At 37.4% G+C, this 20,129-nt stretch overlaps 3 protein-coding genes and 2 long non-coding RNA genes across 5 annotated transcripts in view; 2 read left to right on the top strand and 3 right to left on the bottom strand.

The window, feature by feature from the left end:
- Window positions 1-20,129, bottom strand: part of LOC136810218 (uncharacterized) — a 36,073-nt gene that overhangs the window by 10,826 nt on the left and 5,118 nt on the right. The window lies entirely within an intron of this gene.
- Window positions 3,646-4,263, bottom strand: LOC136810307 (uncharacterized). Its single transcript, XR_010847092.1, has 2 exons — window positions 4,093-4,263; window positions 3,646-3,676 (listed from the first exon to the last, which is right to left on the bottom strand). It is a non-coding gene; the product is annotated as an uncharacterized lncRNA (long non-coding RNA).
- Window positions 11,699-12,317, bottom strand: LOC136810306 (uncharacterized). Its single transcript, XR_010847091.1, has 2 exons — window positions 12,147-12,317; window positions 11,699-11,729 (listed from the first exon to the last, which is right to left on the bottom strand). It is a non-coding gene; the product is annotated as an uncharacterized lncRNA (long non-coding RNA).
- Window positions 13,854-14,885, top strand: LOC136810323 (solute carrier family 22 member 3-like; the record flags this gene model as incomplete). Its single annotated transcript, XM_067066882.1, has 1 exon — window positions 13,854-14,885. A coding segment is annotated over exon 1 (1,032 nt), but the record flags the coding sequence as incomplete, so codon positions are not given.
- On the top strand, window positions 14,852-15,726 carry LOC136810305 (solute carrier family 22 member 2-like). The gene has a single exon (XM_067066871.1). It carries the CDS (start codon window positions 14,889-14,891, stop codon window positions 15,474-15,476), a length of 588 nt encoding a protein of 195 aa, XP_066922972.1. The 5' UTR covers window positions 14,852-14,888; the 3' UTR covers window positions 15,477-15,726.

The following is a 20,129-nucleotide window of genomic DNA, read 5'->3' as shown; positions in this document are numbered from 1 at the left end:
TATGATAATGATGTATAAGTAATTAAGACCATGAGTTTTACAACTAAAACAAAGGCTTTTTTTAATCCAAAGATTATGAGCCTAAGATTAAAGGTTTCTATATTTAAGTAAAGCATGCTGTAATTAAGGTATGGTTCAGACTTTAATATAAATAATTAGTGAGAAAAGATGTTTTTGATAAAGTCGAGTACCAAAATTCCTTCTAGCTTCCTCGTTTAATTTAGAATAATCAGAGGCCATAATTGTCTCACATTTTTGAAACAATTCTTTTTTTCTTTTTTTTTCGTACGAAACTGAAAAGGGATTTTTTTGAAAAAATAAATAGGTAGTAGAAAAGTTTAATATACCGGCCTTATATACACCCCTTCTCACAGAGCCACTGGGACCTCTTCCAACTGGAAAAATCGGTCAAAATATCACCATCAGAGGAAAATTATACTCTTAATTTTTGTCCCCTCTGAAAATAATCAGAGAACCCAATCCCACTGCAGAATATTGTGCTATTTCCATCCCCACTGAATCTTCCAGCTCGAAAACAATAGAACTCAAACCCCAAGCCATAAAAAACAACGAAATATCAGTCCCCATGAGTTATGTTCCCTTATCATCAACATGAAAAATATGAGCAATCTGATTGACTAAAAAGGCGTACATAAATGCTGTATTTCATATTGTACCGTACAAATACAAGACCGCATTCAAGAAAGGGTCTGGTAAGCGAGAGATCATATATTGTACAATTTTATGATTACAAAGGTTTTTTCTTCGTTTTCAATACACAACAACTTATCAAAAGAGTTTATGAAAAGAATGTTTTGATATTTTTAATGACCATTCGATTCTTTTTTCGAATGTTTTGATGTTGATTTCATGTAAATAAAAGTAAAAGAAAAAAATTGGAAGAGAAATAAAAACAAAGAAGAAGAGGCACAAATGGAGAGAGGAAAGTTTGTTGATATTTTTTTGATAATAAACCAGTTATCACACTTTTATTCGTATAATATAGAATATATTTTTCTCGGTCAGAGTTTTCTATATTTCCCATATATTTCCCATATTGTACTCGGAACCGAACTTATTTTTACCATACTGGCTGAAAAAATCTTACCGGGTCTCTGAGAAGGGGGTTTATATATCATACATTATGTATTCAAAGTCTGTTCTAATTGGCAATCCAGGTTATCGTTCCTCGCAATACTTTCATTTCGACCATTTTCAGAAATTTATCTTTTGTTTTGACCCTTTTAGGAGGAAAGAGGGCTAATCTATTTCAAAAATAAAATATTTCGACTTTTGGATAAAATTATAATAATCGAACTTATAGCGAAGACTAGTCAAATTCACAATGCAGATAATAAGTTAACGCAATACACGATTTTCATAAGAATGTCCAAAACTATTCATAGAATGCAGAGGGGTCCAACATTTTTCAGGGGTGGGACTAAGGAAAATATTCTCCGGCTTAATTTTAAAAACGTCACTCCCACCTTCACAAAGCAAAATATTAAGCAAATTTTGTAAGCAAATTTACAATAAACTTCTTGCGAAGCAGGCAAAACAATTTTTTAAGGAGGAGATTTTTAAAATAATTGTGACCGATCAGCTCTGCCGCCAATTCTATTACTCAACACCCAGCCCACCCTAGCAAGCCAGTACAGCCCCCAATCAAGCAAAAATGGTTTAGCCCCCCCCCTAAGCTCAGGGGGTGGCATTTATGATATTGTACCCTTTGAATTTTCTGTTCGAGTTTCAAGCCTAACATTTTCTTAATAATGATCTTATTTTCAAAATTTTTTCAGTATTTTTGTGCAATTTCTTAAGAAATTGGGTATTTTAGAGCCTGTCTTAAAAAATGTTCTTAACTTGTTTTTAATACACGTTTTTTTTTTTTTAAGAAACTAGTTTTACCAAGCAGCCTCAATGTTTCTTAAGAAATCGGCCTTTTGAGCCTTAAATGTTTCTTACATGTTTCTAAATTTTATGAAGCTTAAAGGGGCAATCCGCCACCACATAACACGGTTTGTTTTTGTTTTCATTTGTCTTGATAGCCCAAGATGAAATTGTGGCACTCGCTTAGCAAGGCGCGGGATATCGAGTCAAAAATCTCAGAATCAAAACATTGCAAATGGCGGCCAAAATTCAACTAGAGTGTCTTTAAAAAAGACTGCATTTCAATAATACAATAGTCTAATTGACTAATCTATGGTACTTTCCTATCTTCTATATTGATTTTCTGACTTTCTCAAGTGTTTCTAACTGTTATGTATGTATATTTCTGCAACCTTGATGGGAAGGTTCTTAAAAAAAACAAATTAAAAAAATGCTATTTTCTCATTCTCAGCCTCAGCATGCTTCTTAGATGTTTCTTAGTTTTCAGGCATTCTGAGCCTCATGTTTCTTAAAAGTGTGTTTCTTAAAAAAAAAAAAAACGTGTATGTTGCCTATCGAAGCCTTATGTTCTTTTATAGTTTGTTATTATGAGAAAACTGTAATTAAAGTCTATTCACGATAAGTGTGCACTCTTTTTTCTTTTGCCTATAACTTTTGAAGGAATTCTTCAATCTTTATAAATTTGGTGTCATTGGAAAGATATTAGTGAGTGGAACAATTTGAAATAAAAAAATCTTTTAAAAAATTCTAAAAATGAAGATGAAAATGAAGAAGAAAAAAATGAAGATCTTGTAGAAAAGTGCTTTAACTTTCATTTTCACTGGAGAGATTCTTTAATCTTAGGAAGTCATCATTGTGAAAAAAATTCTCAAAAATAACCATTCAGTCAAAAGATATCAAACAAAGTTATAAGTCTAAAAACGCTGTTTTCTGCTGTTTTTTGGGGTAAATCACTTACGAACTTTGTATCATAACTTTACATTAAATAAATATTTTAATGAAATTTTTTCACAGTGATGACCTCCTAAGAGCAAAGAATCTCTCCAGTGAAAATGAAAGTTATAGCACTTTTCTACAAGATCTTCATTTTTTTCTTCTTCATTATCATCTTCGTTTTTAAATTATTTTTACAGATTTTCTTATTTCAAATTGCTCCACTCACTAATATCTTTCCAATGATACCAAATTTATAAAGATTGAAGAATTCCTTCAAAAGTTATAGGTAAAAGAAAAAAGAGTGCACACTTATCGTGAATAGACGAGGCCCCCCCAGCCGACCCTCGATTCACGCAATCACGCAATTTTTTTTCGAAATTCACGCATTCACGCAAATTTTCCTCGAGTTTCACGCAATAACCCGATTTTTCAGGAAATCGGAAAATTTTCGGGAAAAATCGGGGAAACATTAGAAAATCGGGAAAACTGCACATTATTTCTGGAAAAAAGGGAAAATTCACGTATTCACGCACAAAATAGCCATGATTCACGCATTCACGCAATCAAAAAGTGAATTTTCACGTTCACGCAAGTTTTTTCAATTCACGCATTCACGCATTTTTTTTTCCAATTTTCACGCATTCACGCAACCGAAAATGCCCATTCACGCATTCACGCAAACCGCTGGGGGGGGGCCCATAGACTTTAGTCTAAAGCGGAAAATAACGTCTGGTACTTTTTGGTTAAAATTAATCACGTTGAAAATTATTTACCGTGATTAACTTTTATGTGGGTCTGTGGAAGCCCGAAACAGTGTGGTGTGTTACAACGCTCTTTATTGATTCAGAGGCTAGAAAAATACAAAGAAAGCCTAATTAGAATTTAAAATAAAATAAAAATAGCTAAGTTCCGAATTCCGGAATCAGTCAGTTCCGGATGGAAAGGGCCAATACCGGAATACGGAAAACTATACGGAACTCCAAAAGTAAAATGGCCCTAGAGCAAACAGAGGGCAAATAGAGGCCAGAAATGGAGTATGAAGCCAAATCGACCAAAGGACAAAATGCAATGCCCAAAAGACTAACGGTCTGTGACCAGAAAAACAGCTAGGAAAATGACTCCAAGGATCGACTAAACGAAAGTCACAGACCAGGTCAAAAGGTGACCAAAATACAAGGAAAAATCTAAAGAATCCTAGAGAATCTAGTACCAAAAAAATGTACAAAAATAGGAAAATTACAAGTCAAAAATATAGGAAAAACTTACTGAAACATAAGCTCCAAAGCACTGTGTATGGATGGCTCCACAGGAAATACCAAAATAAATTCTCAAGTAAATCCAAAATGAAAATCAATTCAATAACTCTAAAATGTAACTTTAAAGTTTCTCCAACGAGAAGTGAAAATGAAGTTTCTACAAACTCCTCAAAACGTCTACACGTTCTCATAACAATTTCTAGATTGAATTCAAAGGCAAAAAAGGGCGATAAAAATAGAGAAAATTGTGCATTGGAGTATTAAAAACTAATTAAATTAAACATTAAAGCGCGATATCATACGCTAATTCCCAAATGGGAATATAGCTACCAAAACAACATACGTCATAATATGACAAGTCTCTTGAGGCCAATGTTATCATGGCCGCAACACATGGCTCCTCTCATATGATTCGCGATCATATGATTACTCCAAATCTGATGGCTCCTCGTCGGGGGTCGAACACTCAATCAATAACACTAATTTTGTTATTGGTCGTCTGTAAACATTTTTCCCAATTCGACAGTCTACCGAACGTACTGTGCCAGTGTCGTCTGGATACACCTTTTCAATCGTTCCCATCGGCCAATCGTTTCGTCGTGTGTTTTGTTAGTGTGTTGTCCTTTAGTAGGACTATGTCTCCAGATCGAAAATTCCTTTCTTTGGTTCTCCATTTGGTGCGGTGCTGCAGTTGAAAAAGATACTCTTTCCTCCACCGCTCCCAAAACTCGTTTGCTAAGAATTGAATTCTTCTCCATCGTTTGCGAGAATATAAATCGGATTCGTCGAACTCTCCTGGTGGTGGTAAGACGACTTTGCTTTTCATGGTCAGCAAATTCATAGGTGATAGTGCCATTGGTTCTGTTGGGTCGCTTACGGTGTCGACAGTTAATGGTCTTGAGTTGATAATTGATTCTACTTCGACAAGCAGTGTTGTGAGGGTTTCAGTGTTGAGACTTGGTCCTTGAGATTTCAAGAGTGCAGCAAGGATCCTTCTGATACTTCTGATGTGACGCTCCCACACACCCACCCATATGACTTGAGGCTGGGGGATTGAATTTCCAAATCCAATCACCGTCTTGCTCGTTCATGTATTTTGCAATTCTTTCATGGTCCATTTCTGAGATAGCCTTCTTCAAACTCTCTTCGGAGCCAACGAAGTTAGTTTCCATTGTCTGAGTGCATTGAACGAACTTTTCCTCGTCTTGAGATGAATCTTCTTAGAGTCATGATGAATGTGTCGGTTTCTAAGCTGGATGATACTTCAAGATGAACAGCTCGTGTTGAAAAGCACGTGAAGATAACTCCATAGCGTTTTTTAATTCCCTCCTCAGCTCTTTGACGATGAATGGTCCGAAGAAATCCACCCCAACGTAAGTGAATGGTGGAGATTCGACAACTCTTGCTTTTGGTAGATCAGCCATGATCTGATTGGATGTTGATCCTCTGAGGTAACGACAAATGACACAATGGTAGATAATTTTTCGAACAAAGGTGTTTCCATTGACAACCCAGAAACCATGATTTCTCAATTCGTGAAGTGTGTGTAGACGACCTCTGTGAGCACACTTCTCGTGACACCATCGAACGATTGACTCAGATAACTCATGATTCTTTGGTAATAGAATAGGGTGTCTCAGTTGGAAGTCTAGGTTGGATCTCCGCAATCTTCCACCAACACGAAGTACTCCTGACTCATCAATGAAGGGATTAAGACTGGAAATTGGGCTGTGTTCCGAGACATGGTTTTGCTTCTGCAAGGCTGCAATTTCGTCTGTGAATTTTACTTGCTGGGTGGTGGTGATGATGAGCCTTTCTGCTCCATTTACTTCTTCAATGGTGGGATGAAGTGATCTTTCGATGTTTGGAGCTTTACAAATGATGCGTACGAAACGTACGATTAATGCTACGATACGACATAGCCTTTTCCAATTTGAGATCTGCTTGATTAACCTCAAAAACACATTATTTGTTGCATCTTTTATCATGATTGCGTTCACTTTCTTTAGTTCTGTATCGTTGGCGTTTAGCTTGGTTGAAGGCTTTGATTTCTTCCACATACTTTCGTCTTGCCAGAGAAATTCTGGCCCATGTATCCACATTTCTATCTTGTTTGCATCTTTGGTAGAAATTCCTCTTGAGGAGATGTCAGCTGGATTGTCAGTCGTTTTGATGTACCTCCAGGCTTCAAGGTCAGTAGATGAATGAATAGTTTGGACACGATTTGCCACAAAAGTTTTGAATCTCTTGGTAGTGTTGTGGAGATAGCTCAAAACCACCTCACTGTCGGTCCAGAATACATGTTTGGCATCTTTGATTTGTACTTCTTTCTCGACAAGATTGCAGATCTTTGTGGACAATACTCCTGCTGTCAGCTCAAGCCTTGGTATTGATACAAATTTAATTGGTGCAACACGTGATTTGCCAATTACCAAGGAACAATGGATTTCTCCTTCTTGGTTGATTTGTCTCAAGTATGTCACTTGTCCATATCCTCTCTCAGAAGCATCTGAGAAGTGGTGGAATGATTTCTCAACTGGTGTACCGAAGTCATCTGGCTGATAACATCGTGGTATGCTGATCAATTTGATATCTCGAAGGTCGGAATACCATTTTGTCCAATCGGTTGCAATATCCTCTGGAATTTGATCATCCCAGCCATGTTGCATCTTGCACAAAGTTTGGAGAATAAGTCTTCCTTTCAGGATGAATGGTGATATCAATCCAAGAGGGTCATAGATGCTGCTTATCATAGACAACATTCCTCGTCTTGTCAAAGGTTTCTGCTTCAATTCTGTCAGATCGAATTTGAACACGTCATCAGTGAGATTCCAGGACACACCGAGTGCTTTGTCAGTGAGTCCACCCAGTAGGGATGCATCCTTGAGTGACGATCCAAGATCCTCTTTTGGTAGAGAATTGAGCACGGTTTGACTGTTGGTTACGAACTTTACGAGGTTGAATCCTCCTCGTTTACATAGCGATTTGACACCCTGTATCATTTCAATGGTTTCTTGTTCGTCATCTTCTGATTTCACATATCATCGACGTAGAAATTGTTGAAAAGGATGTTTCGTATCTTGTCAGGGAAATCTTCTCGATTGTCGATGGCTGTTCTTCTGAGTGCATAACTTGAACAGCTTGGTGATGATCCTGCACCAAAGACGTGGACGTTCATTTCGTAGTCGATAGGTGTTGTAGTTAGATCGTTGTCTTTCCACCAAAGGAAGCGAAGAAGGGATCGTTGGTGTTCAGGAACAAAGACTTGGTAAAACATAGCTTGGATGTCTGCCATTACTCCAATCCGACCTTGACGAAAACGTGACAGAACTCCAACAATTTGATTGGTCAAGTCCGGTCCGGTTAACAATTGTTTATTCAGTGATCGATTCTGGAACTCAGCTCCACAATCCAGGACGACTCGGACTTTCCCTGGTTTTCGTGGATGATACACTCCATGGTGTGGAAGATACCAAACTTGCTTGTCATCTGGTAATGGTTTGGCGATTCTTGCATGACCATTCTTCAATATGGTATCCATAAATGTCATGTAGTGGTCGAAAAAGGTAGGGTTGCGTTCAATCTTGCGTTTGAGACTTGCTAATCGTCTTTCTGCAATGAATCTGTTGTTTGGTAAGTTGCTTTCTCCATCTCTGAGTGGTAATGGAAGTACATAGTGACCATCCTCCATCGTTGTCTTTTCTTCCATGATGGACATAAACCTTTTGTCTTCGACTGACATGTGTGAATCTTCAAAGTCGATACGTTCGTTAGACTGGTTTTCGACAAAATCAGTGTTGTACAACGACTCGTACATTTCTCCAATGTCCATTTCTTTCACATTGGTCTTGAAAACGAAGTGATTACTCTTTGATTTTTCTGATATGTCAGTGACGATGGTTCTGTGACATCCAATTGATTGTTGGCTCTTTGTGGAGGATTCTAATGGTCCAACGATGCACCATCCAAGAACGGTGCGATAAGCAAATGGACCTCCATCTTGACTTGGGATGACTTCGATTGGTTCGATAGCTTTGAGGCAGTCTGCACCGATAAGAAGCTCGACAGGTTGATGGTCATTGTCAGGTAAGCTCTCTTTGATTTTGCTCAGGTAATCCCATGCTTTGATCTTGGATTTGGTGGCGATCTCATTTTGGTCGACTGGTAGATCTTCTCTTGAGAATGCTTTCTTGACAGTGATCGTTTGGTTGCTGTTTAACGCTCTGACACTCAGCTCCTTGACGACGGTAGAATTGACTTCACCAGTTCCATTCACTGTGGTGATTGATAAGGAGGTGGTACGTCCTTTGATGTTCATCCGGTCAACCAAGGTATCAGCAATAAATGATGCTTGGCTGCAGGGGTCGAGCATCGCAAGGGTGTGTCTTTCTGATAAGGGATCGTCTGCATGTTTGATGCAGATTGGAACTACACACATTGATATAACTTCATGACAATTGGTTGCACGACAAGTTGTTGTTTTGGTTTGAGGTTGATCTGTGTCTTCCTTCACATCTTTGGTATCTTTGTTCATCTGATGATCTGATCTCCCTTGGTCTTTGGTATCAGTTCTATGGTCTGAATTGTCTCCATCAGCATGCGATGATGGTCGATCGTCTCTCTTGGTCTCTCTTGGTCGAAATTTGAAGCCGTGGAGGATAGTTGCATGCTTGGATCGACATACTTTACAGGTTCGTCGCTTTGTGCACGTTCGGGCGTTGTGATCATGAGTCATCTTTTGGAGACATCCAAAACAAAGTTTCTTTGATCATATCATGATGCTACGTTGGTTGATATCCTTTGCTAAGATGACTGGGCAATCTTCTGCGTCATGTTGTTGCTCACAGAACGGACAGATTTTGATCCTTGGTGTTTGTTCGTTCTTGGTTGCAGCAGTCTTGAAGGAACGTCTTGAGTTTCTTGAATGACCTTTCTCCAATTGTTTGGGTGCAGAATCTTTACCGATAGCATGACGAGAGTACAATGGATCATTCACAAGGGTTGTTTCTTGCTCCATAAACGTGACAAAATGTTTCAAAGTTGGCTCCGTTGCATTTGATTGACGGAGTATCATAGCTTTTCGATTCCATCTGTCGATGAGAGGTGGTGGTAACTTCTCCAATAGCAGCCTGATGGTTTCTGGTGAATCCAGGACGTTAGAGTGATCACAGTAGTAGAAGGTCTGCCATTTGGTCAGATGGTTCAGGAATTCGCGAAAACCTTTAGGGTTGCTGAATCGTAATGATTGCATATTTTTGATTTGGTTGCGATATGCCGATAAAATCAGATGTGGATTTCCAAATCTCTTCTTGAGTATATCCAAGGCGGAGGAGTAGCCATATGCAGACGGTAGTTGGATGCAATGTTTGATTGCTTCATGAGCTTCAGCTGTGGTGTACTTCATCAGTCTTGTCAGCCTTCCTCTAGGATTTGGGATTTTCGATTCAACTGCTTCCTTGAAAACAGAGATGAAATGTGCATAGTTGAGTGGATCTCCATCGTACGATTCCACGTCCACACGTGGTGCCTCTTGTTGTTTCAACATGGCAAATAGTAGATCGTTCGTCGACAGCGGTTCAGGAGACGTCCTTTTCGGTGACGTAATTGGTGAATAAGTCTCTCCATATATCATCCATCGATGCAGCTTGAACTGGTAAGCTTGAATGTTGAAATGGTTCTGTGTTAATTGATGTCATGGAATGGCGTGGATGTGATATCGCAGTCGGATTTTGCTTGGCTTGATGCATGTAAATCGATGGGTACAATTTTGTCTGTTTGGAACATTGAGATGCCGCAGGTGGCTCCTGCATGGCTTGGGTATTGACGGGTGATTGGTACATCCTTGACTGATCAATGTTGAATGTCGCCTCAGGTGGCTCCGGCAAGGCTTGTTTGATTGACGATAGGTGTCTCCTTGATGGATCAAAATTTATTGATGCCGCAGGTGGCTTCTGCATGGCTTGTCTACTGGTTGAAGATTGATGCGTCTTTGGTTGATCAAAGCGTGACGCCGCAGGTGGCTCCTGCATGACTTGTCTGCCGATTGACGGTAGGAGTGTCGACGATTGATCAAGGTGTGACGCCGCAGGTGGCTCCTGCATGGCTTGTTTGCTGGTTGAAGATTGATGCGTCTTTGGTTGGTTGTCAAAGCGTGACGCCGCAGGTGGCCGCAGCTCCTGCATGACTTGCCTTCTGCCGATTGACGGTAGGTGTGTCGACGATTGATCAAGGTGTTCGACGATTGATCCAGGTGTCGACGATTGTCAGGTGTGCATGGCTGCATGTGTTTTCTGGTTGAAGATTGATGCGTCTTTGGTTGATCAAAGCGTGACGCCGATTGCATGGTGGTGTGTGCGGTGATTTCTGATTGGCTGATAGAGTCTTTAGAGTCTTTGGATGGATCAATGATTGTTGGTGCCGCAGGTGGCTCCTGCTTGGCTTGACTTGTGTCAGTTTGATCTTCGTTCGAGGTTCTTGTACGAAGCACATCAATCCTTGCTGAAGATAATGCTATCTGACGTTGTAGTTTCAGTTCCTTTGTCCTTTGAGCATGGTCATATTCTTCTTCGATGAATTTTGACTCTGCTAGTAGTTCGGCTCGTTTGATCTCTTCTTCAAGCAGTTGATCAGAAAGTTGACTATGTCTCGATCTTGGTGAACTCCATGTTGGTGATGTGGATCCTGACTTCTTCGACGATTTGGAAGAGTGAGTGGATTTTGACAACTTGGAAACCATTGAAGAACTTGAAGAAGAATGTGACGATCGTAAGGATTTAGGTGACCTTGATGATCGTGATGATTTAGAAGATTTTGATGATCGTGATGATTGCAAAGATTTACGTGATGATGCAGTGCTTCTTTCTTCTTCTTGAAGATTTAATGTCTGTATTCTGTCGTAAACTGACTGTTTTACGACATTGATTTGATCATCAACTGTGGTAAACCAATACTGGTCTTCAGCCTTTTCATGTGGGTCGAGTAACTCGTTCAGCTCATTGTGAGTGCCCTCGAAAGTTAATGCTGTCTCGTTGTACTGTTGAAGTCGACTCTTGATAAGACTTTGATCCAGCAGGGCTAATGTTTCCATCATAGACTTGCCTCGTTTCTCTAATCTGTTGAGAAGTCTTTTTCGTTCAGCAAATAAGTGTTGAATGCGTGATTTCTTACCCTTTCTTAGTTAGTTTTCTTTCTCTTTTTGGGTAGCGACGTGTTTTGGAGAGCGTTGCACCTAGAGCTGTTGCACCAAGTAAAAGCGATTTTTCATCTTGAGAGGTATGCTCTGTTTGTCATCAGGTTCCTCGACAACTTGGGTACCTGCACGACTAGCATCTCCCTCATCTCTGGGTTTTGATTCTTCTATTCTATGGCGGTCCCGGTCAACATCTGTGGCGGTCCGGTCAACATCTGTGGCGGTACGGTCAACATCTGTGACGGTACGGTCAACATCTGTGGCGGTACGGTCAACATCTGTGGCGGTACGGTCGGTGGCACAACATCTGTGGCGGTACGGTCAACATCTCCATCTCCATTGTGAACTCCAACGAGTTCTAGGGGACGATCGACATCGTCTCCATTCATTCTTATGTTTCACTTTGTGGAAGCCCGAAACAGTGTGGTGTGTTACAACGCTCTTTATTGATTCAGAGGCTAGAAAAATACAAAGAAAGCCTAATTAGAATTTAAAATAAAATAAAAATAGCTAAGTTCCGAATTCCGGAATCAGTCAGTTCCGGATGGAAAGGGCCAATACCGGAATACGGAAAACTATACGGAACTCCAAAAGTAAAATGGCCCTAGAGCAAACAGAGGGCAAATAGAGGCCAGAAATGGAGTATGAAGCCAAATCGACCAAAGGACAAAATGCAATGCCCAAAAGACTAACGGTCTGTGACCAGAAAAACAGCTAGGAAAATGACTCCAAGGATCGACTAAACGAAAGTCACAGACCAGGTCAAAAGGTGACCAAAATACAAGGAAAAATCTAAAGAATCCTAGAGAATCTAGTACCAAAAAAATGTACAAAAATAGGAAAAATTACAAGTCAAAAATATAGGAAAAACTTACTGAAACATAAGCTCCAAAGCACTGTGTATGGATGGCTCCACAGGAAATACCAAAATAAATTCTCAAGTAAATCCAAAATGAAAATCAATTCAATAACTCTAAAATGTAACTTTAAAGTTTCTCCAACGAGAAGTGAAAATGAAGTTTCTACAAACTCCTCAAAACGTCTACACGTTCTCATAACAATTTCTAGATTGAATTCAAAGGCAAAAAAGGGCGATAAAAATAGAGAAAATTGTGCATTGGAGTATTAAAAACTAATTAAATTAAACATTAAAGCGCGATATCATACGCTAATTCCCAAATGGGAATATAGCTACCAAAACAACATACGTCATAATATGACAAGTCTCTTGAGGCCAATGTTATCATGGCCGCAACAGGGTCCAAATCATAAAAAAAATATAAGCAATTAAAGGATTATAATAACTTTTTACCCCTTTGAAAATAGTCTAAACCGGAAAATAACGTCTGGTGCTTTTTGGTTAAAATTAATCACGTTGAAAATTATTTACCGTGATTGATTTTGAAGTGGGTCCAAATCATAAAAAAAATATAAGCAATTAAAGGATTATAATAACTTTTTACCCCTTTGAAAATAGTCTAAACCGGAAAATAACGTCTGGTACTTTTTGGTTAAAATTAATCACGTTGAAAATTATTTACCGCGATTAACTTTTAAGTGGGTCCAAATCATAAAAAAATATAAGCAATTAAAGAATTTTAATAACTTTTTACCCCTTTGAAAATAGTCTAAACCGGAAAATAACGTCTGGTGCTTTTTGGTTAAAATTAATCACGTTGAAAATTATTTACCGCGATTAACTTTTAAGTGGGTCCAAATCATAAAAAAAATATAAGCAATTAAAGGATTATAATAACTTTTTACCCCTTTGAAAATAGTCTAAACCGGAAAATAACGTCTGGTACTTTTTGGTTAAAATTAATCACGTTGAAAATTATTTACCGCGATTAACTTTTAAGTGGGTCCAAATAATAAAAAAATATAAGCAATTAAAGAATTTTAATAACTTTTTACCCCTTTGAAAATAGTCTAAACCGGAAAATAACGTCTGGTACTTTTTGGTTAAAATTAATCACGTTGAAAATTATTTACCGTGATTAATTTTTAAGTGGGTCGTGGGTCCAAATCATTAAAGATTATAACCAATTAAAGGATTATAATAATTTTCCCCGTAAAGTCATTATGAATTGCTAGCTTAATGAGAATGTGTCGAAATATTGAACAGGGGTAGGTCAATATTTCTATTTAATAGCACAATTATAGAATACCTAAAAAGCATAAGCTTAATAAATGAACTTTCATAGGAATTTGGCCCCGACGGTCCCCCTTGGTCTCAATCCCTCCCGAGGCCTTGACGGATGGGAGTATCGAGTCATGTACTGGCCATATTGAGAAATGGTTACAAATGAAAACCATATTCGAATTTCATAACTCATAAAATAACACATAAAACACATGCTGGTTGAATTTAGCACATATTTATGTGACTGATAGCAAATAAATATTGGTTCATCTGGACACGATTTTGAAATTTCCCTATCAAAACCACTTATGATATTTAAAGTGGCTTCTTGACCTATTTAACATTTGTTTTATTGTCTGGGAAACCCTATAGATTAGACACTACATCAAATGTAGAATAAAATTGTTACTCTATTGGACAATGTTCATTCAGAGTATCTATGGAACAACGAAGTGGAGTAATAGAGAATTTACCAGCTTTTGAAGAAGCTTCAGGCACTCAATGTGAAGTGGCCGACAGCAACGGATCTCTTACATTTATAAATGCTTCACCAAAAGCCACCAATGAGTTAAACGTAGACGATTTTTTGGATGTTGTCGGTGAATATGGCTGTTTTCAAAAACTGCTTACCGTTCTTCTGGGCATTATGTTGTTCCCTTTCGCTTTGAACAACTTCATGATTGTGTTTACCGCTGTCGACCCCGAATGGCGATGTGTCGCAAACAGTTCCATTTGTCATTTTAATAGGACATTTTCTCCTCAAGATATACGGCGTTGTCAAATGCGAAGATCGGACTGGGAGTACACTCAAACGAACGAATTTTCAATCGTCACAGCGTTCGACCTTGCATGCGGCAAGGGGTGGATGGTGAATCTGGCGCAATCAGTTGTCTTCCTTGGCGCCATTATTGGAGCCATCTTTCTTGGATGGTACAGTGATAACTATGGCAGGAAGAAAGTTGTTTTCGTATGTTGTTTTCTGATCACTCTTATGAACTTCTTGTCATCATTCATGCCCAGTATTATCTGGTTCATCGTGTTGCGATTTTGCTCAGGATTTTTCACGCCATCCGTTCCCTGTTTATTTGTTATGTTGACCGAGTTTGTTGGAAATAAGAAGCGAGCTTTTGCTGGAAATTTGTTTTGGCAGTTCTATTCAGTTGCATTATGTGCCCTTTCTTTGAAAGCATACTTTATCACGTCGTGGAAAATTCTTATCTGGACATGTTCTCTTCCCTACTTTATTTTGATGGTAATATATCGCTTCGTTCCTGAATCTGTGCGATGGTTAAGATTGAAGGAGAAAGCTGATAAGGCCGTGGAGATCTTTCAGCGAATCGCTAAATGGAACAGACGTCAATTGGACTCGTCAATGACTTTGTCCAAAGTTGTCAGTGATACTGAAGTGGAATCAAAAACGAACCCTTTTGATTTGTTTTGGCCCAAAGAAATTGCAGCGACCACACTTCTGCTCATGTTCGTCATGTTTACAAACTCTTTAGTCTTCTTCGGATTATCCCTGGCGTCCAGCAACCTCGGCACAGGATCGATTTCCCTGAACTTCTTCTTGATCAACCTCGTCGACTTCCCTGCAAACGCTCTCGCCACCAATTGTTGTGACCGTTTTGGAAGGAAAAAAGCTGTTTCCATCCCTTTGACCATATCTGGTGTGCTTACATTTCTTTCAGCTTTTGCACCAAACAATTCGAAAACTTTGAGAGCGTTACGCATCACTTGTGGAATCCTCGGTAAATTCTTCGTCAGCATCTCCTTCAACTCCATCATGACATTGGCCGTGGAAGCGTATCCGACAAATTTGCGATCGGTAGCCCTGGGTCTCATGTCTACTTGTATTTACATTGGAGCTGCAAGTGCACCATGGGTTGCCAAGGGTTTGTCGAACCTTTTGCTTCAACTACCATTTTATGTCATGGGATCGCTAGGGTTTTTAGCGGGAATTAGCTGTTATTTTTTACCGGAAACAAAAGGGGTTTCGATGAAGGAGAGCAGATTTGACGTGAAAACCAAATGTGTAACCTTTGAAAATGCAAATACAATATGAAATAGTCAAATGGTTAACATACTTTGGTGTATTATATGTGCCGTCATTTCTCTAATTTAGTGAGTCTAATTGATGCGGATAAATTGTTTTGACAAATTTGGACCAATTTATTTACACTAAATATTTAGTGCGGACACTTTTTAACCTATTTCTGATTTTCCTCTTGTTCAATACGGTAAAGGTCATATTTTTCCTCTAATGATAGTGTGGTTTTAAAAAAATTTATTTCATTCTTCCAATTTAGTGCGGATGAACTGACATTTTCATCTAATTTTTAGTGCAATAGGAAAGTCAGGTTCAAAGTAATTTATTTCCTCCCATTACAGGGCCCGCGCGACCGGGGGGGCCGGGGGGGGCCATGGCCCCTCCACTTTTTTGCAAAGCAAAATAAAAAATTTCTCTTCACCTGAGTAATTTTTTTCTTTTCTGTGCGTGTGCCAATAAAAACGTTAGAACCTTTCTAAGAAGGGACAGATGGACACTTAAATAAGTCTAATTATACTATTTTGTTTTAAACAAACAAACTTAACAGTTTTCTTTCAGAAAATCAGAACAAAAAGGAAGCTGTTTTAGCCAAATAAGACAGCTCAAAATCTAAAATTTTCCGGCCCGTCGGCGCAAACCATGGTTGCGCCTCCTTAGTCACTATATTTTTGTTGGCCCCCTCACTTTCAAAATCGTGGCGCGGGCCCTGCATTATGAGTGCGGCACCTCCAAAATAATTATTTCATTGGTCGCATTAAATTAGAGAATTGACGGTATTACTTCATAATTATTTTTATAAGGGATAAATTTTGATATCTTATTGCAAAAAGAATTGTTCAGGAGAGTTTGTAAAAAGCATTTTTTTAAACTTGAAGAAAGGTTACCTTTCCAGACTTTTAGGGGATGACCTTTCATATGATCTTTTGAAATGGAAATTTTCGAATTAGTTTCATTAATCTCATTTTTTTGGAAAACAAGTAAATCGAATTAATACTGCAAGTGCTGCTGAAATGGATATCATTTAGTCTCATCTGCATTGACAGGAGAATCATTCGCTTAATTTTCGTCCTATGATATCGGCTTCGGTTTCGTTACTTGATCAAAATAGAAGATCAGTCATTTTGGAAGTGCCTATTAATTTGAGGAACCATCATAAAACGTCTGTTATACTTCCCGAAGCTCCTGTACAGTACAGAGTAACGGGAGATAATTTAGAAGGGATTTTAGATAAAAAGCGTGTAACAGAAGTGATACCACAATCACGAACACCTGGATTTTTCATATTTGCCATGTATAAAATATATTCCTGAATCTGAAAATTTAAAATTGCAATGAAAAAAATTGATGAAGAAGAAAATGAAGACTTTTGCGAAGAAGAGTATTTCAACCTTTAAGGGCCTTATTTTCGGCCAAGAAAAAACATTTTGAAAAAAGATTTGCGTTAGATGGTGTATCTTTTAACCCAAGTAAAAAGAGAGTTTAAAAAGTTTGAAACAAAAAGGTTAATTACCCATTAAAACTTAGCACTTTTTGATTAAGAGGGTAATATATTATTTTATTAACGTCTTTTTAAAGTTCAGAACGTCATTTTTGTAACTAAATTCTTAATTACTCTTGACAGGATAAATAACCAAACAACTTGTAAAAGCGTTTTTTTGTTAAACGTATCAGGGAACCCAAAACAAACATTTTATCTTCGAATCCCTTAACAAACATTCCGACTATGATCAAAGCCCTTAAATTGACTACCCTAAATTTCCATTTTACAGACATTGTTTGTTACTCAGCTTCGTGCATACGATAACGAAAGTGTAAACGTAGATGACACCGTTACCTACTCGCTCAAGCATGGTATGATAAAATGATTTAATAGATACACTCACCCTGTATATACTAACTGTTTATAATGGTAATATTATGCACATAATTTTTATTTTTGAATCGAAATGCTATTTTGATTTATTACGGTTTGATTGTTTTTGATTTTAGATAAAGAGAAATCAGCTCTACGCAACGGTTCCTTCACAATCGACAATGGTACCGGTGGAGTCTATTTTACTGGCGAGGTCGATTGGGAGATGGTCAAAGAACTCAACCTGGTTGTCATGGTAAGAACTCATGTGTTTTGTTTTTGTGTTTTTATCAAATACAGAACAACTCTTTATTTATCGATATCAAATTTTGAAAGTAAATTACGATGTATGCTTTTTTATCTCATTTTTTTCATTTCGGAACCCTTTTTTTCAATTGCAGAAAGCCAGTCTATATTCATTTATGAGACTTTGTGTAGAATCTATTTGCTCCATTAACCCTTAGGAGGCGAAACACGTATATATACGTTTTGAAAAGGTCATTTTACCGATACACAGTCTTTTGGTTATAACTCCTGACCACTTGAGATTCAGACAAAAAAAATATTTTTTGTAGCTGAGAGAAAGAGCTTTCCAATGATACCAAAGTTGATACCTTAATCGTTTGTCCTGGTCTAGAAATTGCCTTTGAAAAAATAAATTTCCAGAAAAAAATGATGAACTTTATGGCCTTTTTCAAAAAAGTTACTGAAAGGTTAAAAGATGTAGACAATTCTTTTTATTCTAATATTTTTAACGTCAAATCGATCTAAATTAATGTCTTTTATCATCAACATGCAAAATATAAGCAATGGATTGGATAAAAACGCGTACATAAATGCTGTATTTCATATTGTACCGTACAAATACAAGGCAGACAAGGCCGCGTTTAAAAAAAGGGTCTGGTAAGCGAGAGATCGTATTTTGAACTTTTTTGTTGTATATTTTACCGGAATTTGTTCCCAGAAATGTTTTCGTTTTCCTCTCAAATCACAAAAAAGTTGTAAAATATTTAAGAGTGCTTTGATCTTTTCATGAGCATTCGAATCATTTTTGAAAATGTTTTGATGTTGATATTCACCAAAATACAGGAAGTGGAAACAAAACAAAACATAGAAAAAGATAAATGGAGAGAGAAAGTTGTTTGTTGATATTTTTCAAGTTGACGATAAACCAGTTATCACACTTTCACTCGTACAATATTGGATATGTTTTTCTCATTCAGAGTTTTCTATATTTTAAACATGACGAAAATTTTGAACTCGAAAAATATATCCCATATTGTACTCTGTACCGTGTGATAACTATTACGAATCCGAATGCTCAAAAAACGATTAGATTAAAACCAATGCCTCGTTTTGAAACCATTACCAAGGTGATTAAACTCCTTGAGCCTTCAAATGTTACTTTATCTAAGAAAAGTTTGAAAATCTCTCATGGATCAAAACACTACCCTCAACATAATCTCGGCAAAAGCTGAAACACCATCACACCCCAATTGTTCGACCGACAATACCAACAAATATGATACAAAAAAGACAAAACACTCAAACAAACAACTATACAAAGAAAAAGAAAATGGCAAGATGAAGACAAAGCCTTGAGTCAGGTGTGGTACCTCTGGCGCCCGCGAGCCACCCGTCATCTTTACCAAAGAAGAAATAGTGTTGATCAGACACTATTTCGTACATAAAAAAAAACAGAGAAAAGGGATTAAAATAAAACAAATTGTAAACAAAAAAGTTTTAAATTTCTGACCATACAGTGAAGTACAACAGAAAGAAAGAGAAAAAGTTGAAAGAGTCAAATAGAGTCAACTTTTAAGGAACTAACTTTGGAATCATTTACCATAGAACACTCCTTTCTTACAGATCCACTAGGAAATATCATGCTATATTTCTCATCCCCACTGAATTTTCTAACTTGAAAACAAAAGAATTTAAATCCCCGGTCATAAAAATATTGGAATATCAATCCCCATCGAGTTTCAGTCCGTTACTTTTACCCTCACTGGCTTAAAAAATCATAATTTATTAAAAGGTCTACCGCACTTAAATTTCGATAGCAAAATCCAGCCGAGTTATAAACTTCCGTTGTTCGAACGTCAGATTAGCTAATCATTATCGTTCACCTTTGTTTTAATCCTGACGATTCTTTTTTAATGTTTTCGTTATGCAGCAACTTGCAAAAGGCTTCCTAATCTAACTTCGCTAATCCTGCTTTATCAGCATGATAAAAATTTGGCCTGATAATCGTGAATTAACACAGACTTAAACTTAATTTATGTCAATCAACCGACCATCCAAATCAAAATTTAATCCAGTCTACTCTGAATTAGACTGTAAAAAAGATTATACACGTTTTTTATAAGAACAAACTATATAAGAACATATAAGACTTTAATGACCAAAATGTTAAGAACAAGTTAAGAACATTTTAAGGCTTTACGGACTGTAAAACGGCGAATTTCTTAAGAAAATGGAAAAAATACTCAAAAAATAAGAGCATGTTAAGAACATTTTTAGGCTTAAATCTCAAAAAGCTAAGAACATCCTAAGGCTTCAAAAATTTTGGATGTTCTTTTAAAAAAGACATGTAAGGATGTTATATATGATAATACGATATTTGTTATGGGATAATATTTGTTTTGTGTGAACTAAAGTTTGTCCCTTTCTTAATTTATACTCATTCTTTGGTATATGTTTTCAGTTTCAGTTTGCGTCTAGCATGCTAGACTACCATCAAATTTTGAGCAACCCAACATCGTATAATCTAATAGTTGTTTTTGAAATTTTTATCCAGAATTCTCCAATGTCTT

The sequence above is a fragment of the Clytia hemisphaerica genome, unplaced genomic scaffold (genome assembly GCF_902728285.1).
Source record: "Clytia hemisphaerica strain Z4C2 unplaced genomic scaffold, Clytia hemisphaerica genome assembly, whole genome shotgun sequence".
Classification (NCBI taxonomy): Eukaryota; Metazoa; Cnidaria; class Hydrozoa; order Leptothecata; family Clytiidae; genus Clytia; species Clytia hemisphaerica.
This window is presented reverse-complemented; position numbering and strand designations above follow the sequence as displayed.

Coding starts and splice junctions, on each gene's coding strand:
- LOC136810305 (XM_067066871.1), top strand. CDS start 14,889: ATGTTCGTCATGTTTACAAACTCTTTAGTCTTCTTCGGATTATCCCTG.